This window comes from Impatiens glandulifera, chromosome 1 (assembly GCF_907164915.1).
Source record: "Impatiens glandulifera chromosome 1, dImpGla2.1, whole genome shotgun sequence".
Lineage (NCBI taxonomy): Eukaryota > Viridiplantae > Streptophyta > Magnoliopsida > Ericales > Balsaminaceae > Impatiens > Impatiens glandulifera.
In genome coordinates, this window is record NC_061862.1 from 92,589,823 (window position 1) to 92,617,467 (window position 27,645).

The 27,645-nt window shown below is 27.6% G+C and overlaps 3 protein-coding genes across 3 annotated transcripts; 2 read left to right on the plus strand and 1 right to left on the minus strand.

Annotated features, from left to right (window-relative positions):
* Positions 1-7,023: 7,023 nt before the first annotated feature.
* Positions 7,024-9,790, plus strand: LOC124919309 (subtilisin-like protease SBT1.7). The gene is made up of 2 exons (XM_047459534.1): positions 7,024-8,495; positions 8,670-9,790. Exons 1-2 carry the CDS (start codon positions 7,040-7,042, stop codon positions 9,596-9,598), a joined length of 2,385 nt encoding a protein of 794 aa, XP_047315490.1. The 5' UTR covers positions 7,024-7,039; the 3' UTR covers positions 9,599-9,790.
* A 12,297-nt stretch (positions 9,791-22,087) lies between these two features.
* LOC124919311 (probable protein phosphatase 2C 63) lies at positions 22,088-23,707 on the plus strand. Its single transcript, XM_047459536.1, has 4 exons — positions 22,088-22,415; positions 22,518-22,885; positions 22,975-23,211; positions 23,291-23,707. The coding sequence occupies exons 1-4, from the start codon at positions 22,145-22,147 to the stop codon at positions 23,558-23,560; spliced, it is 1,146 nt and encodes a 381-aa protein (XP_047315492.1). The 5' UTR covers positions 22,088-22,144; the 3' UTR covers positions 23,561-23,707.
* Positions 23,708-23,725: 18 nt separating this feature from the next.
* LOC124919310 (FRIGIDA-like protein 3) lies at positions 23,726-26,826 on the minus strand. Its single transcript, XM_047459535.1, has 4 exons — positions 26,591-26,826; positions 25,156-26,086; positions 24,821-24,993; positions 23,726-24,377 (listed from the first exon to the last, which is right to left on the minus strand). Exons 2-4 carry the CDS (start codon positions 26,081-26,083, stop codon positions 23,883-23,885), a joined length of 1,596 nt encoding a protein of 531 aa, XP_047315491.1. The 5' UTR covers positions 26,084-26,086; positions 26,591-26,826; the 3' UTR covers positions 23,726-23,882.
* Positions 26,827-27,645: the final 819 nt, after the last annotated feature.

Below are 27,645 nucleotides of genomic sequence, written 5' to 3' on the forward strand. Positions count from 1 at the left end.
ATTCTTAAATTGAAGGAGGTGTAAAAGCATTTAAATGAGGTCCAACGGAAACATATTCTATCAATTCATTATAAGTTTTTCAATATGAAAACAGAAATATTAGTTTAGATATATGATTTATTCAAATAATTTGAATAGTTCCTCTAATGTCCGGAAACTCTTTGTTTCGATTTTTTTTTTAAAAACTTAAAGTTCGAGAATTTTAATTTCGATTTACGTGTTAGGAATATTCTTTAAAATAAAATATTATTTAAAATATTTCTAAAGATCTCTTACAACTTTTTGAATCGATTAAAAAAATAATTAATTTGGGGTTCAATTTTAAATAATCTTGAAATTTGCGGTAATTAAATTACAATTTGATTTTTTATAAATCTATTTGTTTAAATTAATTAAATATAATTAATTTAAAAGATTATTTATTTTAAAATAGAGTTGTCAAATAATTTTTGAAAATCAATAAAAATTGACATTCGTGTACAACGTATTGGTCAGTGTCTCTTTTAGTTCGTAGTTTAGTGATACTCGAGAAAGGGCTTTTGCGCTTCATCCTCCGTATCCATTTTGAAAACGGTATTTACTTATAAAGTTGACTTTTGAAAATTGGTTGTATCGCATTTTATTTTATTTTTACCGATTATTTAAAATATTGAAATAACAAGATTTAAATGTCTGTACCTATTGATGATGATGACTAAGGAGGAGTATACCAGGGATTTGAGAACACTCCTAGATCCTTAAGGATGCTTTTGGGATTCTCAGATCTAAGTTTTAAGGTCTTAAACAGAAAATTCGAAAAATCCGAAAGCTTAAAGTTTTAATGGCGGATTTTTGATTTTCTTCGATTTGAAAGTGGATAGTCGATCTTTTGCCTTCGGCTTTGATCAGGGAAGCTATTTATAGTTGTCCGGAGTCGGTTGATCCATCCAAGTGGATCAAAATAGCCAAAGACCATTAATAGTGTTTTCGTTGTTCTTGAGTCAATTGGCCGGAATAGGGATAATTCATCCCTATTTTTATAGGAGAAATGATCTCCTTGGTAGGGTGACCATTCTGCCGATTGAATTAGATTGAAATGTTGACTAAAGAGGAAGATTCATTTTTTTGGAAAATTAAAATGGATCGTTCTTATCCTTCCAGCGAAACATTGGAGAATACGATCGTAGTTGGAAACAATGTTGTTTCGAGAGAAAACGCGAACATAGAGCGTTCAGTCAGCGTTCTGTCTAGGCTTCGTTACGTTTTGGGCGTTTTCAGCTAACGGTATTGAGTCTCACGTTAATCAATCCCGTGTGGCGAGAGCGCACGCTTCTTCCGCTACAACAGGCTACGCGGGCGCACCTGGAGTGTTGGGTGAAAATTCAACGCTAATCTAAGGGGCGCGGTTTCGGCTATAGGATTCCTTTCGAATTTTGGCTACACCCGATTACTGATTTTATTTATATTTTAAAACCTTAAAGGTTTGTTTGAAATTGATTTTTTCACCCTTTTGACTTTAATTTTGATCTTTTTGAATACACAAAATATTAAAATAAATATGGCAAATATTTTACCAATTTATTTTATTTATTTTTTTGCATAATTTAGGGTTAAATAAATAATTTTGAGGGATGAAATGAGTATCTCATTACATCCTAAATTATTTATTTTAATCCCTTGATTTTTTCCTAAAATTATTTTAAGATAAATGAGTATAACATTTATCCCAAATAATTTTAATTTTTGTATTTTGACCATTTTTCTTAATTAATTAGGCTTTAATTATCACAATAATTAGTTGTTTTAATTAGGTTTTTGGTCACGTGGTTAATTATTTTGATTTTATTTATTCAAAAATAAATCAAAATAATTATTTTAATTTTATAAATTGGTATATAGATTTTTAGTGATTACATAGTGTCCTTCTCAAATCGAGTTTAAATACAAAAAATTTGTTTTGAAAATGTTGATTCGAGTATGACATCTAATACTAGGTTATCTTGTCCAATTTATAATGAGGGTATTTAGAAAGATAGAACTTGTAAAGTGTTAATTATTGGAGTGACCTGGTGATGCTGTGTATAGTAGTTCGTCGAAGTTCTTCTAAGAGTTGTTGTAGGAATCTTTTTTTTGGTGATTATCCTGACAAGGATAACTCTTGGGGAATCATATTTTACATAACTTAATAATGTACCCGTAAAATTCAGGGGATGAAGATAATCATAGGTATTAAAACATAAATTCTTGTCTAGCATGAATACCAACAGATTATACAATCATGTACAAAACGATGTCTCGACCTATCGACATATAGGATTTTAGTGGAATTGTATATAAATGATGTATCGACCTATCAATAGATAGGGTTTTAGCGGAATCGTATATAAATGATGTCACAACCTATCAACGGATAGGGTTTTAGCGGAATCGTATATAAACGATGTCTCGACCTATCGACATATAGAGTTATAGTAGAGTCATGTATAAACAATGTCTCGACCTATCGACAGATAGGGTTTCTAAATAGAATCATGTACGAACGATTAACGCACCGATCAACAAATTGGATTTCTAACGGAACCATATATAAACGATGTCTCTACCTATCGATAGATAGGGTTTCCAGACGGAATCGTGTACGAACAATTATCGCACCTACCAACAAATAGGATTTCTAACAGAATCATATACAAATGATGCCTTGACCTATCGACATATATGGTTTGGTCACTAAGTTGTATACGAATGACATCTCGACCTATTAACAAATATGATTTAGTCATGGGGTCGTATACGAACGACATCTCGACATATCAACATTTAAGATTTAGTCACGGGGTCGTGTACAAACGACGTCTCAACCTATCAACAAATAAGATTTAGTTACAGAGTCGTGTACGAACGACATCTCGACATATCAACAGATATGATTTAGTCACGGAGTTGTGTACGAACGACGTCTCAACCTATCAACGAATATGATTTAGTAAAGGAGTTTTGTACGAACGACGTCTCGACCTATCAACAAATAGAATTTAGTCATAGAGTCGTGTACGAACGACGTCTCGATCTATCAACAAATAGGATTTAGTCACGGAGTCGTGTACGAACGACGTCTCAACCTATCAACAAATATGATTTTAACTGGATCATGTACGTATGATCTTGGGTGATTGTCGACAGACAAGATTGTTAACTGATCATCTTACAAATGATCTTTATACTTGTCAACAGAATGTTTGTTTCTCCTTTTTTCAAAGTGTCCTTCACAACTAGTTGAAATCCTCCAGTCGACGATTTCAAACTTTATTTATGAACATAAATGACTCATATTTTTGGATAAAGAAACAGTTATTTTTTGTTCCCACAGTTCCTATCCTTGTTTATCTCTTTTTGCTTTGAGATTGGAATGAACACTGATCCTTCTAAATGAATCATGACATTTTCGGATTCAAAACGTATTCGGGGCTAGGTTTTGAACATTTTTTCTGTTCTTTGTGATGATTTTTCTTTCATTAAATAATAAGATTTCTTTCCCCAAACTTTTGAGATATCAACTATAAATTCGATCTCGTGTACAAACGATTATCCATAATCATAACCTTCGAGGAAGATAATCAAAACTCCAACGTTTTGACAAAAGAGTGCAACTTATTTTTGGTTGTTGGGCCTTAAATTATATTTTTGAAAGTTCAAACTTATCGCAAAAACATTTTGAAGATGTTTTATCAACTTTCTGTTTTGGATTTTTATTTGCCATTTTCTCTCTTTTTGTTTCTTTTGTTAGCTCGCGGATATATCAGGTAAAAATTAGTACATATCTGCCTTTGCCGTAAAAATCATGCCATAGTTAAACCGTTATTTTTATATCACTTCATTTTTTATTTCTAATTATACCATTTATTAATATTAATATTATATATAACTTATTATTATATAATATATTTAATTTAGCTTAAATATTATTATTGTATATAATTATTTTTTAAATAGTTTAATTAAAAAATTTATTTATTTTTATATCGATAATTTTATTAATTATTATTTTTTATATTTACTTATATTATAAATAATATTATTTATTTTATGTATTATTTTATTTTAACTTTATTTTATTATAATTATTAATAATATTTAAATTAAATAAATATAATTTACAGTTTATATTATAATTAATTTTTTATATTTTAATTAAAATTACAGTACAATAATTAATAATTGGGGTAGGGAATTTTATATTCGTAGCCTAATTTAATTGCCCAAAAAAATAACAGATTTTCTATCTCTTCTCTTTCCTCATCTTTTATCATTTTTCCATCATGTTTTCCATCATGTGTGTCTAGTGACATGTCATTTCATTCCCTCTACTGTCACTTCTCTTATAATTATAAACAATATTATTTATAATATAAATAAATATATAAAATAATAATAATAATAATAATTTTAAATTCATATTTATATTACTCATACTACATTCTTATATTATATACAAACACAAAATTATAAATAATAAACAACTTATACAATTTCTTATAATTCATACTAAATCCTATACTATTTATACTTAATATAATTTATACCTATATATAATTTGTCCTATATAATGCTTATATTAGTTACACTAAAGTATTAACTAAAATATTATATTACTCAGATATACTTTTCTTACTTCAATTTAAATTACTTGTTCTATTTTTCAATGATTCATTGACACATAAACCATTAATCATCTTGTTTACTATTATTGATCAGATTTAAAAATATATTTTTTTAATCCATGGTCCTGTCTATAAACAAAACATATTTTGACCCTATTATTAAAACTTTATGATTTTAATTAAGAATCCAACTAGAGATCAAATCCTTGAGTAAAATTCATTTTATTTGAGTTATGTGTTTAATTTTTAAATTTATTTTAATGGTATTGAATATATCACATTGTTAATAATAAGTCTTGTATTTTCTATAGCGGTAAAATAAGCCATTCAACATATCAAGTTTATTAAAACACTTCTAACTAATTTGTAAATTTGTAAAATTTTGATAATTTTAAATAATATTTTATTGGAATAAACTATACATCACTTGAAGTTAATGGTCCATTTAATTTAAGCTTGTGGTTCTAAATAGAAAAAGGCCCACACCGAAATAGCACTCCAAATGAAATAATAATAATAGTATTATTCCAAAAATCAAAACGTTGTCACTAAGTTAATGGGCAAAGGATTTACATATATGTTTAATCAAAATAAGATCTTTTTTATATAAAAATAAATAAAAGGAGAAGAATGAGAAAAAGATGATAATCTTCGTTAAAATATCATAATATATTATTTCATATTTTAAATTTAGATAATTATATTTTTCAATAAAGTTAAAGGTTCTTTTATTTTCTCAACTCTTATATTTTTTTTTTGTTAAACAAAATGACTTTCCCAACTTTCCGGTAGAGTCCATGATGTATTGGATGATAAAAGAAAGTAGAAAAGTGAACATAAAAGAAAAACTAGATAAAGTTGAGATAAATAAATGAGTATGACAAAATAGTTTGAACTAATCCATTTTTTTATTTAAATAGTTAGCTTGAAAAACAGTATTTATTTAAAATCACTTAAAATAGATGTATGAAAAAGAGTGTTGCCTAATATAAGAAATTATTAAGTTGAATGTGTGTAATAAGCATTTAAATTAATTCGAACGGAAACATATTCTATCGGTTTTCAATATAAAACTAAAATATTAGCTTAGATATGATCTATTCAAATAATTTGATTCAGTCCAAAAAATTATCTAACATTTATTTTTTAAGATTTGTCAATTGGACTATTTCTTTTCTCATTTCTTGAGGGTTCTTCTTCTCCTAATTTTTTCCAGGCTATTAATTATGACTAACTAATAAATTTAAAATACACTAGTTTGATTTTTTATGTATTTATTTAATAAGAAATATTATTTGAATTATTATTATATTAATATTAATATTTAATTTTGTTTACTGAATTAATTCTTAATTCAAAATACATGTTGAATATGGTTCAAAGTATACTAAGACAAAAAAAAAATGATTTTTAAAAGAAGGATTGATTCTTAGTTAAATTAAAGAAATATAATAGTTTTAAACTATAATTAATCATAATTAATTTAGTTTAGTTGGTTAATCATAGTTATTTATTTCAAACCCTAATAAATCATTATTTTTTATCATTTATTTTCAAGGCAATATATATCTTTATATATGTGCACCATGATAACCTTTTGCCCTCAATGATATTAATATTTCGCTATGAGCGACAGTTCTTGATAATTATGCATATTACTAGTAGTGGCAATGTCCTTATAATCATATATCAAAATAATTATGACTTAATACTTAATATATTAAATTCGCCAAATATACATTCGAATTAGGGTATTAATTGGATATAATGGATACCATTGTGATTGAATTTATAAAAATAAAATTCCATTCTTAATCACCTCTATTCATGATTATGAGATTTGTCCTATATTTATTTTTACAAAACTAATCATTATTATTTAGAGATAATGAAAAATGCAAGTTAGGCCAAACAAATTGTAGTTGCAAATACTTGTGTCCCACAATAATTTGTTCAGTAATTTTCAAATAAATAAAGTATATATAAAATAAATAAATAAAAATTGAAAGAGAGAATCTAGACAGCGCAGAAGATAGGAAGAAAGCTTTCACGTGCCAAAAAAAAAAGTTGAAGAGCATTATAGGACAATCTCTTAATGCCCTAATTTTCATATCAAAAATACACAATGATTGAGTGCTCCACCACTTTCACATCTAATCCTATCCACAATTTTCACATCTTCTTCTAACTTTTTACACTCAAATCTCTTATTTTTTAATAATAACTATTCACCCACTTACAAAATTATTATTTGACAACAATATCAATTCTTTTATAACAAAATAAATAAAAAATACCCATTTATTTTATATAGATAAGATAAAAGCATCATAAAATTTAATTCAGATTTGGATTTAATCAATCTTTTCACTTTTAACACACCATTTCCAGCTGTGCTCATGTTCTTGGTCTCTGTATATGAGTTACTAATCTCAGTCTCTCATTACAACAATTCCCCATTTTTCTCTCTAATAATCATGAAGAAAACAATGGTGACCAGTTTCCTTCTCATGATTATGGCGACTGTTCTTTCTTCCCCATCTACTAACGCGATTGTCCCAGAAATCAGATCAACTTACATAGTGCACATGGCAAAATCACAAATGCCTGCCATCTTCAACGATCACACCAAATGGTATGGATCGTCACTCAGATCTGTCTCAGGATCCGCCAAGATTCTCTACACCTACAACAACGTCATTCATGGATTTTCCGCCAGTTTGACGGAAAACGAGGCCCTGCAACTCCAAAATCACCCCGGAATTCTAACTGTCTTGCCGGAGATGAAGTATCAGTTGCACACCACTCGTACGCCGGAGTTTCTGGGTCTCGATAAAAACGCCGATTTATTCCCCGAATCGGATTCCGAGAGTGAAGTTGTCATCGGAGTTCTCGATACAGGAATCTGGCCGGAGAGTAAGAGTTTCGACGATACCGGAATGAATCCAGTTCCGACTTCATGGAAAGGAATATGCCAATCCGGCACAAATTTCAACGAATCAAATTGTAACAGGAAATTGATCGGGGCTAGATACTTTTCAAAAGGATACGAAGCTGTAATGGGTACGATTGATGAATCTAAAGAATCCAAATCGCCTAGAGACGATGAAGGACACGGCACCCATACCTCCACCACCGCTGCCGGTTCCGTCGTGGAATCCGCCAGTCTTCTCGGCTATGCTGCCGGAACTGCACGAGGTATGGCGATTCGTGCCAGGGTTAGTGCTTATAAAGTATGTTGGTTAGGTGGTTGTTTCAGTTCTGATATATTAGCCGCCATGGATAAAGCCATTGAAGATAACGTTAATGTTTTATCATTATCTCTCGGCGGCGGTATGTCTGATTATTACAGAGACAGCGTCGCCATCGGAGCTTTCGCCGCTATGGAGAAAGGTATTCTCGTATCTTGCTCTGCTGGAAACGCTGGTCCAAGCCCGTTTACTTTATCAAACGTTGCTCCATGGATAACAACCGTCGGCGCCGGAACCCTAGACAGGGATTTCCCTGCTTATGTTAGTCTGGGTAATGGAAAGAATTTCTCCGGCGTATCACTTTACAAAGGAGATTCACTTCCTAATAAAATGCTTCCGTTTGTTTACGCCGGAAATGTTAGTAGTTCAACAAATGGTAATCTTTGTTTGATGGGAACTTTAATACCGGAAAAAGTTTCCGGTAAAATTGTTCTCTGCGATCGCGGCGTAAATTCTCGTGTACAGAAAGGTTCGGCGGTAAAGGCCGCCGGTGGGGCCGGGATGATCTTATCGAACACGGCGGCGAACGGGGAGGAGCTTGTCGCCGACGCTCACTTGTTGCCGGCAACGTTGGTGGGTCAGAAATCCGGTGATGACATCAAAGGTATATTATTATGTTTTTGACAAAATATTAATTTAATCAAATCAATTACTAAGATTTTAAAACAAAATACAAACATGCCAAATAAATTAAGTATAAAATCTTCTAAATTATATTAATGGCCAATTTATCTAGTATTCTAATAATTTTTTTTTTTTATATTATCATTAAATAAAGGTTACATCAATTCGGATCCTAACCCAACCGCAACCATCCTATTTGAGGGAACAAAGATCGGAATCCAACCGTCGCCCGTCGTGGCGGCGTTCAGTTCACGAGGCCCGAATTCAATAACATCCGAGGTTTTGAAACCCGACTTGATCGCTCCGGGCGTAAACATACTAGCCGGATGGACAGGAAACGTCGGACCCACAGGTCTACCCGTTGACACAAGACGGGTCGGGTTCAACATAATATCCGGCACTTCAATGTCTTGCCCGCATGTAAGCGGTCTAGCCGCCCTGATTAAAGCTGCACATCCCGATTGGAGCCCCGCCGCCATTCGATCCGCCCTGATGACCACCGCTTACACCGTTTACAAAAACGGAAAACCCTTACAAGACAGTGCAACTGGTAACCCGTCAACTCCTTTTGATCACGGATCCGGTCATGTCGACCCGGTATCAGCTCTGAATCCGGGTTTAATCTACGATCTGGGTATCAACGATTATCTGAATTTCCTATGCGGAATCAATTATACTGATTCGCAGATAAACACCCTTGCCCGGAAAAACTTCACTTGTGATCAAGGAAGTAAGAAGTATAGTCTAAATGATTTCAACTACCCTTCGTTTTCCGTCCCGATCACAACCCAGACCGGGTCGGGATCGCCGGAGACGACGACCGTGAAGTATTCTAGAACTGTTACGAACGTGGGAGCTCCGGCGACGTATAAAGTTTCGATTAAAATGGAGGGGAGCGACGTGAAGGCGTCGGTTGAGCCGGAATCGCTGAGTTTTAGTGAGGCGAATGAGAAGAAATCTTATACGGTTGCGTTTACGGCGAGAAATTTGGGGGCGGAATCGAATAAGGTTGTGTTTGGGAGAATTGAATGGTCGGACGGGAAACATTTGGTCGGAAGTCCGATTGCGGTTACGTGGACATAGAAATTAGTTATAATTAATTACAGTGTTCTTCAACTGTATATTAATTTGTGGGTTATTTTTAATAAATAAGTTTAATATGTTGAATCTTATTGATTTGTGATGATTGGATCATGTTATTAACACTTGTAAAGTGTAATTGTGGGGTTTGATTCCAATTATGAAGAAAGCAAATGCTCATAAATCATAATTATTCATGTGTTTGGGTATTTTTTTTTTAATTGATAGAACAAAGTGGAAAGAGTAGTAATATATGCCATTATATGTTGCATTTTAGCCTAACTTTAAGTCTTTATTTATGGAATAAGATGAATCAAATAAACTTATTAAAAAATGATATTTCTCTACGGCAATTATCAAATAAATTAGAAGGAAAAAAACAAGTTGAATGTTATTAAAAATAGATCATTAATTAGCTAATAAGTTTAACAAACCATAAAAAAACTAAAATAAACTAATGCATCAATAAAATTAAATTTTAACCCACTATTCATGATGACAAAAGTATTTTTTTTTTAAATTAGAGATTATTGGTTTTATACTTCTATTTACACTAAAAATATCTTAAATTGAAGTGTTTTTAAAAGATAAAAATTTTTTACTTAAAACGTTTTAAATAATTTAAATAAAAATAAAAATAAATTTTTAAGAATAACTCAAACTAATCCAATCAAAGTTAAGACTTAAGATGATCAACTCAATCACAAATATACACTTTTAAAAGAATATTAATACTATGAGAAAAGAAAGTAAGATATTAAAACTATGGACAACTTTGATATTAGTTCTCTTTGGGTAAATTATTTAATTTTTTCTATTAAATTTTTCAAAGAGATAAAAGATTATGAGTTGTCTCTCACTTAAACGTCTTAAAAGTTTTAAAATAAAATAAAAATATATTTTAGGAATAATTCAAACTAATCCATTCAAAATTAAGTTGAATCCACTCAAAATTAAGTTGATCAATCCAATCACAAATAGACACATTTCATAGACAACTAATTAATATGTGAGAAAATAAAGTAAGCTATCAAAAAATATGGACATCTTTGATGTTAGTTTTCTTTAGGCAAAATAATTAATTTTTTCTATTAAATTTTGTTTCAATTATTTATATGAACTAATTTTATTTGTTTTACTATAAATAAATTTAATACTCTCTTTTAAATTTTAAAAAATAACATTGTTAAATATATTTTCAATTTTTAATTTTTATCTTTTTCTAAACATATTTGTAATAATTTTTTATTTCAGTCTTTTTATTTAACATTCAATTTAATAATTGTTTTTTAAAATAATTTTTTTATACAATAATATTATAAATTAAATAATAAATATTTATGAATTAATTAAAATATTATAAATTATTATTTTAATTTATTTTATATTATAGTAAGTTTTCTTAAAATCATAATTTAATTATTAATATTTTTATATATCTGATAAGATATTTATACAAACAAAATTAAATTATTTAAAATATTAATATATTTGTATATTGGCATGATAGTTTAGTGTTTGGTTTACTTCTTTTTTCAGTTAATTAATTAAAAATAATTGATTTGTAAGTTAACCATACAAATTTATAACTTACCTCTTCTACAATCTTAAAAGAGATAAGGGATAAATTTGATTTAAAGAAATTTAATTTATAAAATTAAATTGATTATCCACCTTTATTATTTAATCAATCGCCACTTATAAAAATTTCAAGAATGTTTATAAGTGTTTAAATCAGATATTTATGTTGATTTGATGTTTGATAATACTTAGGAAATGCATCTCGCTCTATGTCTCTCGTACCCGTTAAAAATCGATCTTTATTTTACAACCTTTTTAACCTTTTTGTTTTATTTAGATAATTTAATTCTTATGTTTTATTTATTCAATTTTTCCCATAATTTAAACATATATTTAAATTTAATATTTTAAATAAACATAAACACTTACGTTTTGATGTTGAATATTATAAGAAATGATACTTGAAAATATCAATTTGAACAAGTTAGATTTTAAAACTAAATCCAAATGGACTTTTAATAAAAAATAAGTATGAAAATTTTCTAAAATTATTTAAAAGTTATTTTCTTTTTCTTTTTTTCCGTAAAAACACATTTAAAATTGAAAGTTGAAAACAAACAAACCATTGAGCCTGTTGAAACGGATGCTAGGTGCACCTCCGGTTCGGGAGCGGCCTAGTTCGGTTTGAGTGTGATTTGGATTGGAGTCAATCGCGGTCCAGTCTTCAGTCAAATGAGTCCGAGTACGCGCGGGTGGACTAGGCGAGTGAGCACTGACTCATGCGTTGGAGCCCGGGTTTTGGCCAAGTCCTTGGTTGTCTTCAACATTTAGCCAAAATCAAAATTGCAGAAGGCCTTGATCGTGATTATGAGGGTACGGAGATCTTCATCTCCCCTTTTAGAATTTATCCACCATGTTCCTATGTGTCATTCAACCGTTAAAGGGTTGACGGAGCTCCAATAAAAATAGGTCAAAAAATAGAGTTTTGGTCATAAAGACCATAAAATTCGTAATTCATTTGAGTCGAACTCATCCATAAAACCATAAATGACTACATTTTGGACATTTTTTAAATTGAAATTTGATCTTTAATTGAAAATTTTGAAATTTGGCAAACTTGCCTTATTTGCTCTGGATTGATTTGATAATACTTCTAATATCATTTAAAATGTGTTAGAAGACTTTTGGAGTCACTATTCTTAAGTTAAAGCCAAATTTTTAGAAAATTTAAAATTAAATTTGAGCATTTCTTATTTAACCAGATTTGTTCAAATTGGTTTTGATTAAAAGGTCTTATGATTAATTTCAGATCAAGAAATTCAAAGAATCATATAGTATAAAGTACACCCGAATTGAATTGTAAAATTTTTTAACTTTGATTGATAACATTAATTAAAATATGAATGATAATTTACAGTGAATTTGAGAACCTTCCTAGACTCTTGTTGAAATTTTAAGATGATTCAGAACCGAGCTTAGAAGCTCTTAGAAGCTCTATTCAAGATTTTCAAAAAAAAAACTTAAAATCTTGAAAATTTGAATGGCGGGATTATGTTGAAACTTGATTGATGGCTTGGGGTTGGTTCCTTGTTCTTCATGGCTCGAAGGTTCCTTTTATAGTTGGCCTAAGTTGGTAGGTTGATAAAGTAGGCTAAATTCGTACAAAGGCCATGATGACTTTGCTACTTGCTAGGCCAAATCCTATCCCTTCGGTTAGTAAGATGAGCTACGAGATCACCTTGATAAAGTGGTCATTCTAGCTTTCGGATGTCATCATTTGGTCCATACTTGCGAAGTTCTTGGGCATGGACGTGCAGTCCGCGTCCTGTCTGTGTTCCATGTGCATGTCCGTCAGTCTGGGCGTTACCATGTTGGCACGCGTCTGGCCATCACGTGAACTAGGCATTGTTTTTTTTAGAACGCTGGTTCCGCTGCTCCTATGGAGTGCGACTAATCCCGCGGGTTAAGTATATAGCCCGCAAACACACTTAATCATTTAACCAAGCGCATAATTTGCCGCCTGACGGGTTCGAACCCAGGACCTCATGGAGGCTTAGGGGATATCCACCTCTTGTTGCCGCTAGGCTAGAAGAGGGGATGTCATTGTTTGATTTGGGCCAAACGACTTTTGGTTCGTTTGATATGTATTTTATAAATTTTATTTTAAAAAAAATGCATAAAATTAATTAATAAATTTAAATTTTATATTTTACCTATTTTATATATATATATATATATATATATATTAGGGTTTTATTTTTAACTATTTTAGAATTATTATTACAATATTTTTGTTCAAAATAATTATTTAATTTCTCTAAATTTTAAATTTAATTATATTGAATACAATCTTCATTTAAAATATTTACTTAGTTTTTGTTTAATTATTTTATATTTATAAATACAATATTTATTTAAAATAATTATTTGATGAGAGAATTATTTTAATAAAATATTATTTAAAGACTTCAAATTTATTTAAAATTATATTAGATAAGTAAAATTTAGATGTTTAAATATTAAATAAGATAATGTTTTTAACTTTTTTATATTGATATTTTAAAACTATTAATTATTCTTTTATATATTTATATAAATAAATAAATCTATAAAATATAAAATTCAAACATGTATAATAATATTTTAAACTAATTATTTATCATATTTAAATTATTACAATAAAATAATATTATATTTAAAACATATTTTTTATATTAATATTTTAAAATTATTATTTATTGAGAAAAATAGTAAGCATTCATTTTGTTTACTTGAGCCTCTCTGATCATATATATATTTTTCTTTCTTTGGTCATCTAATATTTCAAATATTATCTACTAATAAATATATATAAGAATTTTTTAAAAATATATATTATAATAATTTAATCAATTAAAACTTTAAATAACATAACCTTCATCAAATAAAATTTGAATATTTTTAACCAACATCAAATAAGCGCAACTAAATAGATGAGATTCTAATCGAATTAAATTTTTACTTTTTAAAATCAGACCTCTCCAAATCAGGGTTTAAGATGCCTAAATAAAACATGTCTCATGTGGTAAATTACCGACAACACTACTTCCCATGTCGGGTGATGGCTTTACTAATTTGGAACTATTTATTAAAGTGAAAATATTTTTTACACCTCCTAAGTCCTAACATAACATTAAGAGCTAGTTTTATGTTTTGAGTTTTTAGGGTTTTCTTACTAAACACTCGTTATATTGTATAATAGTATTTTTTTTTAATCAACATATTAAAATACTCTTATTTTATTTTAAATTTTAAATGTAAAAAATATTACAATATATCAACTCATTAATACTAAAATAAATTATTTTTTCATCAAATAATGTTTTTTTATAAAAAATAAACTCCAAATTAAACATCAAACAAGCTCTGATTGTCTGGTGGCATTACGTACAAACGGCCATGGAGAAATACTTCTCTTTTTATTATCGGCCACTTCCACCAGATCAGATCATCTGGTCACTGCACTTCCACATCATTCAAAACTCATATATAAAGTATAAACATATGATATATATATATTTAAATACTTTTTAATTTATTAAAGGGGAGGTATAAAAAAGGGAATTTTGGAGAGAGACGACAGAATGAACGACGTGTCACCACATAAAAATAATAAAAGATAAGAAAAAAAAAAAAAAAATTGTTAAATTAAATAATCATTCATAATTTCATGAACATTGTAAAATATATTGTCATGATTATTTTGTCTTAATATTTTGTGTTGTGTTTAAATGATTTATTTTATTAATTATATATATATAATAAATATCTTTTAAATATTATATAATGTACATTATTAAAAACTCTACAATAGTCATTTTGAATATTTCAATCTTGGATCTGAATATATGACAATGTATAATTATCATAATTTAATCAAATAACATCACATAAACATAAATACTAAAATCAAATCAGCTTCTCATAAATTAATGATAATTGAAATTCTAAAATAATTTATATTAAATTATAAATCATTTTCAATATTTAAAAAAATTATAAAATTTTGATTTAATTCCAATTTTTAGATTTAAAAAATAATTAATATAATATTATCTATATTATTAAGATATTTGACACAGCCCTATCAAGCGTCAAGAGTTTTTTTAGTGTTCGATTCTCACTAAAAATAACATTACATGTTAAATTACTAAATTAAAAAAAATATCGGTTTCAACAGGTTAAATTTTTAAATTCTAAAAAAAACAAAATATTAGTTCGAAATATTAATTTTCTAATTTAAAAAAACAATATATTATTTGGAAATGTAAACTTACTAAATTAAAAAATAAATATTCAAACTTTTTAACTTTCTAAATTAAAAACAAAATTGTTATATATATATTGTGTGAAAATTCTAATTACTAATTAAGATTTCATATTTCTAAACATATATTGAAAATTCTAATTAGTAATTAAGATTTACAAATTAGTATATACACATTTAAAAGTTAAAAAACAAGTCTCCCACAACCCACATGTGTCATCAGTCATGTGATGTGGCCTGTGGGGCTCCTGTATATTGAAAATGACTTTTCTTTTCTTTTATTTTTTTTATAATGACCAATTTTCGAATCGACCATTTCTACTCCATTTAGGAAATTAGGAACTCTCAAATGATTATCACTTAAAATAAATCAACCCAATTGAATGGTAAGTATGATCCTAACAAAATTTCATGAGTTTGTTATAGAAAATTGACTTAATGATCAACTATAAACTATATTGAGACATTTATTATAGTATATATAACCCATTAATCAACTCTTTTATGTAAGTTATAAATTTTAATTTCATTTTATTCTCATCATTTTTCTTACCTATCCTCAAATGGTTTGGTTGGCTTTGCTACAAATGATTTATTCTTTATTATTTTTTTGCTAAAGAAAAATGAATTTGATCGTTAACATTTGTAGTAGTTATTGACTCACATAAAAATATTCAATTTAAAAGTTTCTATGAAAATTTGGGTGCAACATAAAGTCGCTAATTCCATCGACAAATTGTAAACTATTAATTAAGAGTATATATAAATTAAAAATAAATAAATAATATTATGTAGTGATAGTTTGATTAGGGCACTTTTGATATTGGGTTTTTCTGATTTTTTCTGAATATTTTATTTAAAAAGTTGTCTAATAAAAATGAGTTATTTAATATTTATTTAATGTATTTAAAATTTAAATTTAATAAAATAAAATAAAAATATTTTAATAATAAAATAAAGGAATAGAGGAAGGGGCCGCTTGAGTGTGGTAATCTTTTTGAAAAAGAATTAGATATTTTAATTGATGAATTAATAATTTGATAATTAAAATCTAAAAAAAATGTGATTATGATTATTATGATATTTATTTAATGTATTTAAAATTTAATTTTAATAAAATAAAGTAAAAATATTTTAATAATAAAATAAAAGAATAGAGGAAGAATAGAAGAATGAATTATTATGATTTATTTTTTTAATTTTATTTAATTTAATAAGAATAAAGGACAATTATTTGATTAATAAGAATAAATGACTATTATTTTGAAATTTAAATTAATAATTAAATAATTTAATAGTCATAATTATGAAGGGTTAAGGTAGTTCTCTTAATTAAACAAAATAAAATATTTCTTTTTAATTTAAAATTTTACTATTCAATTTATTAAATTTAAGTGGTAATCGAATTTGTCATACATTTGATCGACACTTAGGCCTTGTTCGGATTGAGTTTTTTTAAAAAACCCAGAGAGAGAAAAAATTAATGATTGTGGATGATTTTGAGGTGTTGGTGATTATTTTTGGTAAAAAGACTTAAAGGGTATTAATATATGTAAATAAAATAAAAAATAATAATTTAAAGTGAAGGGTATTTTAATATTTTGGTTAATGAAATGAGTGATGTGATTGTTGAGGAGTGATTGATTGGAAAATTGATTTTGTTTGGGTTTTTCAAATAACCCAAAGAGAACAAGGCCTTTTCTCTTTAGGTTATTTAAAAAACCCCACAAAATCCATTTTCCAATCAATCACTTCTCATCCATCACATCACTCATATCATTAACCAAAATACAAAAATACCCTCTATTTTAAATTATTATTTTATATTTTATTTATAAATATCAATACCCTTTAAGTCTTTTTACTAAAAATAATCATTACTTTTTCAAAATCATCACCTATCATCTAAATTTTCTCTCTCTTGGTTTTTTAAAAAACCCAGAACCGAAGAAGGCCTAAGTTAGTTTATTTTATTTTTAAATTTGTTTAAATAATAATAAAAAAAATCAAATGAGCTCGTTGCGTAAGAGACCGTTACACATAAAATAATATTAATAATTTTCTTTGGTCCGCGTCTACGCTTACTCTTGACTTCGTTATGGGCCTGGTTTGATTTTGGATTATTCCATTATCAAAATAAGGCCTTGTTAGGTTTAAATAATTCATAGAGTTTCTTTAGATTTTTCAAATAATTCTTAAATTATTTAAAATATATTGATGAGTTGTGCTTTTTTTTTATAAAAAATAATTAAAATGTTAATATTAATAAAATAATTTTTATTTTTAAATTAAAGATATTTTATTTATATATTTAATAAATTTAAGTGAATTAAATGATTTTAACATAAGCCTTAAATAAATTATCATTCATATTATATCACCATTTACTTAAAATATTATTTATATTTTAAAAAAATGTTAAATAATTTTTTAATATATATTTAACTTCTATATAATTAACTCACTTTTTAATAACGAAGCATATTATTTAAAAGTAATCTCAAATAAAAAAAATGAGGCCTTTTTTAAACATATTTAAGTAAAAGAATATTATGAATATAAATATACTTTTTAGAAAAATTAATAATTTGTATTTTAATTAATAATTTGATTTATAAAAAAAATTAATTAAGAGTTTATATAAAATATGGTTTCGATTCTAACAGCCTATTGGAATTTGGAGCTCTTTTTAGTTTTTCTTTTTAAAAAAATAACTTTTTTAGTATATTAATATTTTAATTATCGAATTACTTAATTTATTGACGAAGATTAAAATGACATTGATAATGATATATTTGAGTGTCGATTTAATAGAAGGGTGGTTCAAATTTAGAATGATGTTAATATGATATTATAGTACATGTAAATGTGAATTTAATTATGGTGTTAATAATGAATTCTTGAATTATAAATTAAATTTGAGGAGTTGAATGAAAATGTAGTTTGAATTGAGAGATGTTAATAATGAATTCTTAAAAAAAAATATGATAGTATACGTGGATGTGAATGTGAGAAATCGATGAAATTGTGGTTGAATTGAAAGTGAGGTTAATAATTAATCTTTAAAGAATAAGATATGATGGTACATATGAGTTTAAATTTAAGAGATTGATGAAATTATTATTTGAATTTAAAGTGATGTTAATAATAATTTTGTAAAGAATAAGATTCGATATATATGTTAGTACAAATTTGATAGACAGAATATCTTATTTTATAATGTGTCCTTTTTTTTAAAAAAAATCAATATATAAGATAAGTTTTTTTAAAACAATGTTTTTGCAGTTTTTCCTAACCTATACCATCAATTTTTAATGTGTTTTATTTTTTAGTGCGTTATAGTTAATAATACATTTTGTAAAGTACCTATATATAATATAGTATTATTGCACTAGTATTTTTTATTTTTTTTAGATCATTCATGTTTTAATATTGTATATATAAAAGTCGTTTTAATTGTTATAAATAATAATAAATATTGAACTAATCAAACGGATTCAATATTTAAAAATTTGAAGTCGTGATATGAAAAAATATATATCACATTTTAGCTAAAGATGACACGTGTGCATAATAGTAGTACAAATTTGAATTATTGTTTTCATTTGTAGTAAATAAATTGAATCTCTAATTCTCTATCAATATTAATTACACTTCATATTTTCAAGTCTAATCAATAACTTTGTTATATATATATATATATTAAATTATTTGTTAGTTAATTTTTTTTTACTTTTTCCATTAGTCAACTTAGTTTAATCATTAATTTTTTTTTTTTTTTTTGAAGAATATGTTAAACAGATAAACAAAGTCGCTAATTGTATTAATCTCGCATCATTTTATATATAAACAACGTTAAAAAAGATGTTTTTTAAAGTTATAATATATAGAACTAAGACTAAATACTAAAGAGAATACATAATTTTACGCTTTCATTTTTTTTATAATGACAATCACACCGTGGAGGAAATAACTTTATTCAAAATAGAGTTTGTCATAATTTAAGAATTATTATAAAAATTAAAATTACATTCTTCCAATTATAAAGTTTCTTTCAACTTTGAAATGTCATAATTGAGTCTATTGAAATTAAATTATAATAGTTTCACCTCATTTATTGTAAGTAAGGAGTTAAGGTAGTTGGAAATTGAATAGCATTTGATAAATTTAGTAACATTCACGCTATTTTATTGAAAATGAGTCTATCTTGATTAGCCTAAAGTTTGTTTGTTATTTATTGACATTTTCCTTCTCTCTTTCTTGATAATATTTGTTTGTTTATTATTATTATTTTTTTTATCTTTTCAAATTTCAGAAATTTAAATAGGTTATTTGAAAATTATTTTTGTTCATTATTTTTTCGTCTTAGATTAAGAATTATTTAAAAATTTATATTATAAAAATATCGTATAATTTAAATAATTATTATTTTAATTAATGTTATTTGTTACCGATATTTTGAATAAATATTACATCATTTATACATTATGGCCTTGTTTGGATTTGGGTTTTCCAAATAATCTAATAAAATCAATTATCATATCACTTTCTTTCATTCTTTAAATCAATTAATTCATTAACCAAAAATTATAAATTATAATTATTTATTTTATTATATATATTCATCCTTTTAAATCTTTTTACCAAAAAAAAAACATCATTATCTTTTCAAAATCATCACCAATAATCATTTTTCTCTCTTTTCAGGTTATATCGAACAAGCCCTATGAATACTCCTTTATTATATAAAAAAAGTGAAAGTGACAATGAAGAAAATTGTAGAAGAGAATTATTTACGGAACGATCTCTTTAAAGAAAATTGTAGAAGAGAATTAGTGACGGAACGATGTCTTTAGAAAAAATAAAAAATAAATGTGAATAGTAAAAATAGAAAAAAAAATTATATTTTGCACGTCATTTCCTCTGCCATTTCTGTCGTATTATTTCTCAAAAAAATAACTAATTAAATATAAACATTTTGAATTAAATTCGATTACAAAAATAACATTATCAAAATTAAGTGTCCAAGAAAAACAAATATTTATAATCTATTTCAAACAAATAATTTATTGTCTTTGTTATCAAAGTTCCATTACTTTCTACTATAGTTAGGTTTTGATATTTGATTGTCGCGATTAAGTTTTAAATGTTTAATTGAGTTGTAATTCAGAAAATTTATAATAAATTATGTTATAACTAGATATGTACTTTTTTATTTTTTATAATTTGATTGCAAGCAACTTTCGCAATTAAATGTATCAATTAAACATGTTTTATGTTAAAAAAAATATAATTTAATTTGGATTAGAATTCATTATAGTGTGTGTGTGGTAGGATGTTAATTCACATAGACTTATGTGGAGAATAATATATGATGTAAATTGTTTTTCTTTTATTTAAAGTAACATTTTTAATATGATAGTAAAATTAACATTTTACCGTACGAAATATGTCTTGTAGTGTTTTGAACTTCTATATTTTGTAAATATTATTGTGGTTTAAATTACTAAGATAAAAAATCATAATAATATTTTTTTCCAATATTGGATTAATTATTATCGTTCTTTTGTTACTTTTTTGGTTTACTGTTTGTTTGTGAATTTTTTGTTTACCTGATTTTTTAAAATAGATTCTATTATTTGTCAAAAAAAAATTTATCTTACTATTATTGTTTTAATAAATAATTATAATTTAATTTATTTAAAAGAAACGTTTTTTTTAATCAACCATAATTTTATCAATTTTTTTTATCAATCACATAATTTAATTCATCAATTAAAAAACTAAAATACTCTTTATTTAAAATAAATAAAATTTATTTTATCATTACATATTAATATATACTTTTTAAGTCTTTTTACCAAAAATAAATAAATAAAAATACCCACCTCCTCAAAATCACTTCATCACTCAATATTTTTTAAATAAACTAAATCTATTTCTATAAACTAAAACCGAACTAGCTCTAATAAAATATTAAATAAATAAGAAAAAATATTTATTTATTTATTATTAATTTGATTAAATATAATAACTAATTCTTAAATTTTCTGAAATTATTTTTTTTATTATTATTGTAAATAGTAAATATAATAATTAATTCTTAAGTTTTTTCTTCTATTTTGTTTATTTTATAATTCTAAAAATCAAACTTGACTTATTTTCATGCAGAAAAGAATCTTGATATATAAATGTATTTTTTTCAACAAAAGTAACTTTAATAAAAAATAAATTAAAAGCATTTGGGGTCATGCATTTAATATATAAATAAATCCAAGGACTAATAATTAATTAGTACATCTCTTACAAAACAAGTATCCATCAAAATTCTTCGAGAAACCGTGTCATGTCCACACAAATCTAAGGCCTTGTTTGTTAAGTAATATAATTATCATCCCATCCCATGATCAAATTATTAATTAAAACAATAAAATACCCTTAATTTTTTACAAAAATATTTTAAACTAATTTGATAATTTAATCTCAATCAATCAAATAATCAACTTATTTTCATATAGAAAAGAATCCTGATATCAAACAAGCTCCTTAATCTTTCCTCTGTTCGTCGTCAACGCAACGACTAGTTCAAACCCTTGTTAGCACGCCATATTTCCACCCCAACGACTCTCTTATCTTCTTTCTGAAAACACATTCCATCTCCTTAAAGTCCTAAAATCATCTGATAATTTAGAGAGAGAGAGAGAGAGAGACAGAGTACGAGAATGTTACAGTGTTGTTACAGACCATTAGAATTTTGTTTCGGAGAAGCCGGTCGTGGAGGCAAAGGAAGTGATGATCTATTATGGCATATGGATTTAAAGCCTCATGCTTTTGGTGATTATTCAATTGCAGTTGTTCAAGCTAATTCAAATCTTGAAGATCAAGGTCAAGTCTTTACATCTCCTTCAGCTACATACGCCGGCGTTTACGACGGCCATGGTGGACCGGAGGCTTCTCGATTTATCACCAGCCATATGTTTTCATATCTTCATAGTATGTATATATATATATATATATACCCTTTTCTTAAGAACCCAATTTAATTTTCAAGAGTTTTATACCATAACATGGATTAATTTTTTGATTTTTTTTCAGAGTTTACATCAGAACAAGGAGGGTTATCAGTAAATGTGATGAAAAAGGCATTTGATGCAACAGAGGAAGAGTTTGTAAGAATAGTAGATCAATCATGGAGAAGTAAACCACAAATAGCTTCAGTTGGTTCTTGTTGCCTTGTTGGAGCAATTTCGAAAGATATGTTATATGTCGCGAATCTAGGCGACTCGAGGGTAGTTCTTGGCCGCAGAATGTCAAATAGTAACAACATAGAGGCTGAGCGGTTATCGAACGATCATAATGTCGGTGATGAGGAAGTTAGGAAGGAAGTTGTGGCGCTTCACCCCGATGATTCTCACATCGTGTTGTACACTCACGGTGTTTGGCGTATAAAAGGGATTATTCAAGTATTTCCACTTGAACTACTATGTTGGGTTATTTGTAATGTTTCATAAATTTTCTTTTATTTGAACATTTTAAGAACAAAAATATTCAGGTATCAAGATCAATTGGAGATGTGTACTTGAAGAAGCCAGAGTTTAGCAAAGATCCTCATTTCTGGCAAATAGGTTTACCAATTTACTTAAAAAGACCAGTTCTTTCATCAGATCCTTCAATTCTATCAAGAAAACTTAGCCCACAAGATGCTTTTCTAATATTTGCATCTGATGGTTTATGGGAGCAACTTACTGATCAAGAAGCTGTTGAAATTGTCATGAAAAATCCAAGAGCTGTAAGCAACCAGCCAAATTTTATTAGTCCATTAGAAAATCTCATTTTTCCTTATTGGGTTTCCGTTCATTTTTTGGTAGGGAATTGCAAAACGATTGATTAGAGCTGCAGTTGGAGAGGCAGCAAAGAAGAGAGAAATGAGTTACGGAGAAATGATGAGAATTGAGAAAGGTACAAGGCGAAGTTACCACGATGATATAACCGTGATAGTCCTTTATCTCGATCAACAAAGAAGAGAAGACCGGAAAGGTCAATGTGTGATCGATTGCACTAACGCACCTGTCGATGTTTACTTACTTAATACAGACGAAGCAGACACTGGTCACCTCCTTAGAACAGTGGTTACTTAATTTTGGTTGTTTAAGAAAGAATTTCAATATACTAGGTTTCACTATTGATATGTTATAGGCTTTTGTTTAGAAATTGCTCAAATTACTCGTTCAACTTATGCGTGTTGATTTTCAAATAATACCCTTGTTTATTTGTACATTTTTTCGAATTTTGGGAAGATTGGCAAACAAACCAGATAGCTAACCGAACCTATGTTTACAACAGTTTCCATCTAAACAAGATCAAATGTTACCCACACACAGTGATCACATACAAAGAAAAAAGAATCTAGCCATAAACTAATATAATAAATCGCATGAAGAGAAAACAGAGAACAATAACTTACATGTAGGGCTGATGCTGATACGAAGGCTGAATTCCAGCACCACCACCACCACCAGTCGCATAACTGCCGCCATAACCGGGTTGAGTAGACTGATCATCTTGAGCATAATAATATGCTCTTGCTTCATGAACTTGTTGTTGAGGTTCATGTTGTTGTGTATACACAGGTTGGTTAGGAGGAGTTTGGTATTCGTAAATGGTCTGTCCAGTATGAGTATATCTCCAATCTGGCATGTTCAAATAAACTGGCCTTTCACTATAAATGGAAACACCACCAACTGAAGGTGAAGGTCTATTTCGGTTTGGCCTAGATCTCTTCCTGGGTGGGTATTTTCCAGATTCTGGGAACCTCTTTTTCTCAGACTTTGGTTTATCTAGTTGTCGAACCCTTACTAGAAGTGGATCAAGAGGGTATTCATCTTCCAGCTTATATTCTTGGATACATTCAATTACAACCTTCAATGCAGCAAGTTCTTTAGCATTTCCATCATTCTGCATACAAAATAACCATATTATATAATTTATAACATGTCCCATTTGGAAACACCTGGATGCAAAATAATGGGTTTCTATTCAGATGAGATTATGTTTCAAAACTAAACTTAGCCAGACATATTAAGAAATTTATTTGTTGTTACCTCATGTGAATCCGAATCTGGATACAGAAACAGACATTTGGTTTGGTGTAGGTTATTTGGGTAAAATGGGATTAAGGGTTATAGTCTTATAGATATATAATGAAAATATATATATACTTTTTACGTAAGGGTATTTAGTTGGTTTAATGGTGTGATTGATAAGTTAGATTGTTGGTTGGATAGCGGGTTATTTGGAACTAATCTCAAATAACCTTTTTCCTTTCTGAAAATCAGGGTTCAAAACTTTTTCCACAGGAAAATAGTTAGTCTAGAATCATTTTGAAGAGGAAGTTATACCTGATGGCCATTTCTGGCTGAGTGAAGACGATTTCCTTGTGAATTTCTTCTGAGATCTTTCAGATATACCTTGAGGAGAGGCACGAGAGGAAACTGCACGTCGAGTTGAAACGCATGGATGAAACGTGAAGCGTCGATCTGTTTCCCATTATTGATTAAATCTTCAATTAAACCTACACAGATGAAAAAGGAAAAGAAAAGAGGGTAACAGAAAATTCTGGTTTGAAAATCAAACAAGCAAGTTGTTCCTACAATCACCCGATATCTAAGAGGGGAAATAGGCCGTTTTGCCAATCAATCAATCAATCAGGCCAGTTGATCATAAAATAACCAACCTGGAATTTTGGCTGTTAAACCAAGTGAACGGCAGAGCTCAGGTGCTCGCCTATGGTGAGCAATCGCAAGAACGAGCTTGCAGAGCTCTTCTTCGTTAAATTCAGACGCAAGCCTAAAAGTTGCAATGAGCTGCAAGAATGCCTCAGCTTCTTCCAATGAAATTCCATTGGCAGCATCCAAAATAGGTTTCCATTCATCAGCAATTCTTTTGGCTTGCAGCTTAATTTGAATTGTCAATAATTGATCATCAGCCCTTGCCAACAAAGTGGCTAGGGCATCCAAGAACATTAGACAACACTCATCATGCATGCCCTTCGGGGCAGCATCCAGAGAGTCAAGAATCAATTGACATGGTTCAGTTGCTGCTTCAAGTGCAACTGACAGTTCCGAGCAAAGGGAAGGTAAATCGATTCGATTCTCCATTGAATAATTAAGAAGACCATTCGCGTCATTCTGCTCGCAAAATTGAATCAGCTCTGGTCGAGGGTTAACCTTAACAGGACCCTCTTCAGCAATTTCACTTGTTTTATTCTCTGTATTGCCAATATTTACCTTTATTTCTTTCTTGTCACCATTTTGAGCAATTTCTATATTTTTTGGCTGGTGACTTTCCCTCGCTTCATTAATAGCGTAAACAGCAGCATCTTTGATTACCTGGATACGGTCTGCCAAATCTTGCTCTTTCGCAAAAATGACAGCTTCTCTTTCTGCTATTAATTTCTGAGCATCCAATACTTTTTCTCCAAACTGCATCTTCTTAATTTCCAAGTCTTGAACCTTGTCTTGCATCATTGTCTGGAGGTTGTTATAATATTCTTCAAGTTCAACCCATTGAACGCTATCCTTTTTGGAATCCTCATGATCTTTCAATTCTTGGAATGCCTTCCCAAGTTGCTCTACCAAAGAAGTAAACTTATAAAATTCCATGGCCTGCAAGGGAGATTCTATCAGAACTAATGTAGAAATTGTCAGATTTTATCTATCTTACTATTGGAATTGGAACCATAAGAATTAGCACTGAATTAAAATTCAAATGTTTGAAAAAGCCATAGAATTGTAATTAAAGACAATATACATTCTTTATAAATGTAATATCATTATACTAACATCAATATCACATCAAAAAGAAATGATTTTTTTGACTGAACAAAGAGTAGAATTATCATCATCTATAATGTGTGGTTCTCAAGATGGGATAATTTTTTTAGCAATGGCAATACAAACAGAAATTTCCTCATCAACATGCAAACAGAAACACATGTATAAACATGAAATTGAACAGCTTAACCTATACCAGACCTTTCCCTAATCAATTGGGCAATCTTACCTTTGATATACGAATAATTGAATCTATATTGACGAATCTACACACAAATTCAACTATCTACTGTATATTATTGAGAAGTCTAACAACGAAGGAAAAAAGAGATGAACCTGAGGGATTTCGGCTCTTTCTAGGTCGTCTTTCTTTAACTACAATCGTTGCAAGCTTTAGAAACCAGTAAACTCCTCGTTTAAGATCTTGATTATCGATTCAGTCGCATAATTCCTCAAAACTAAGACAAGAGACAAAACCAAGGCTGATAAACTAAAGAGAAATCAAACCAGCAGCGGACATATGTAATGAGAGAAATAACCAGATGCTAGAGAGAGAGACAAATGTGACCCGATCTTTTAGGATCCACACGATTGTATCCACAATCCCATTGTGTATTTCCAAAAAAATAATTTAATTTTATAAATATAATATATTAAATTATTATAAATATAATATATATATTTAAAATTAAATAATTTACCTAAAATAAAATTTAACTTAAATATTAATTAATAAAATAAAATATACATAAATTTTTATTAGTTATAATTAAGTAATTTTAAAATATAGTTATATAATGGGTTGTGGGTAAGCACAATTTAGTAGAGTAACAACAATGATGCACAGGATAATTTTTTTAAAAATTTAAATATTTATAAAAAAATTGTGTTATAATAAGTAAATATGGTTAGATACCTTTGATTATTATTTTTTATTTAACTAAATTATTAAATTTTTTAGAAATTATTTTTAAATGAGTATATACTGAAATAATGTAATTTATAATTGTAATTGTAATTTCATTTTTTTAATATTTATGTTATATATTTTATTTTAATATATTTTATTTAATATATAATATTTAAATTAATTAATTATTTAATTTAGTATATTTAATTTTAATTATATATATAATATATTTATAAAATTAAATAATTTATAAATTTAAAGAAAGAATTTGTAGTTTGAAAATATGAATAAAAATAATAAAAATATTGTGGATAAATGATAAATCCCAATTTTTGGACTGAATCAGTATATTACAAAAATAATGGTCACTAAACATTCTTTTATTAATTTAAAATTAAATTATAAACAGATTTTTAATTAAAATAAATTATATTTAGTTAATTTTTGTAAGGTTGTCTAACCACTCATTAATTATAATCAA

Excerpts from the sequence above, each read along its gene's own strand:
- LOC124919311 (XM_047459536.1), top strand. The coding sequence starts at position 22,145 with ATGTTACAGTGTTGTTACAGACCATTAGAATTTTGTTTCGGAGAAGCC. Across the intron at positions 22,416-22,517 it reads TATGTTTTCATATCTTCATA|AGTTTACATCAGAACAAGGA; the intron begins GTATGTATATAT and ends ATTTTTTTTCAG. Across the intron at positions 23,212-23,290 it reads TCATGAAAAATCCAAGAGCT|GGAATTGCAAAACGATTGAT; the intron begins GTAAGCAACCAG and ends ATTTTTTGGTAG.
- LOC124919310 (XM_047459535.1), bottom strand. The coding sequence starts at position 26,083 with ATGGAATTTTATAAGTTTACTTCTTTGGTAGAGCAACTTGGGAAGGCA. Across the intron at positions 24,994-25,155 it reads TTTAACAGCCAAAATTCCAG|GTTTAATTGAAGATTTAATC; the intron begins GTTGGTTATTTT and ends TCATCTGTGTAG. Across the intron at positions 24,378-24,820 it reads CAGCCAGAAATGGCCATCAG|AATGATGGAAATGCTAAAGA; the intron begins GTATAACTTCCT and ends TTTTGTATGCAG.
- LOC124919309 (XM_047459534.1), top strand. The coding sequence starts at position 7,040 with ATGTTCTTGGTCTCTGTATATGAGTTACTAATCTCAGTCTCTCATTAC. Across the intron at positions 8,496-8,669 it reads ATCCGGTGATGACATCAAAG|GTTACATCAATTCGGATCCT; the intron begins GTATATTATTAT and ends CATTAAATAAAG.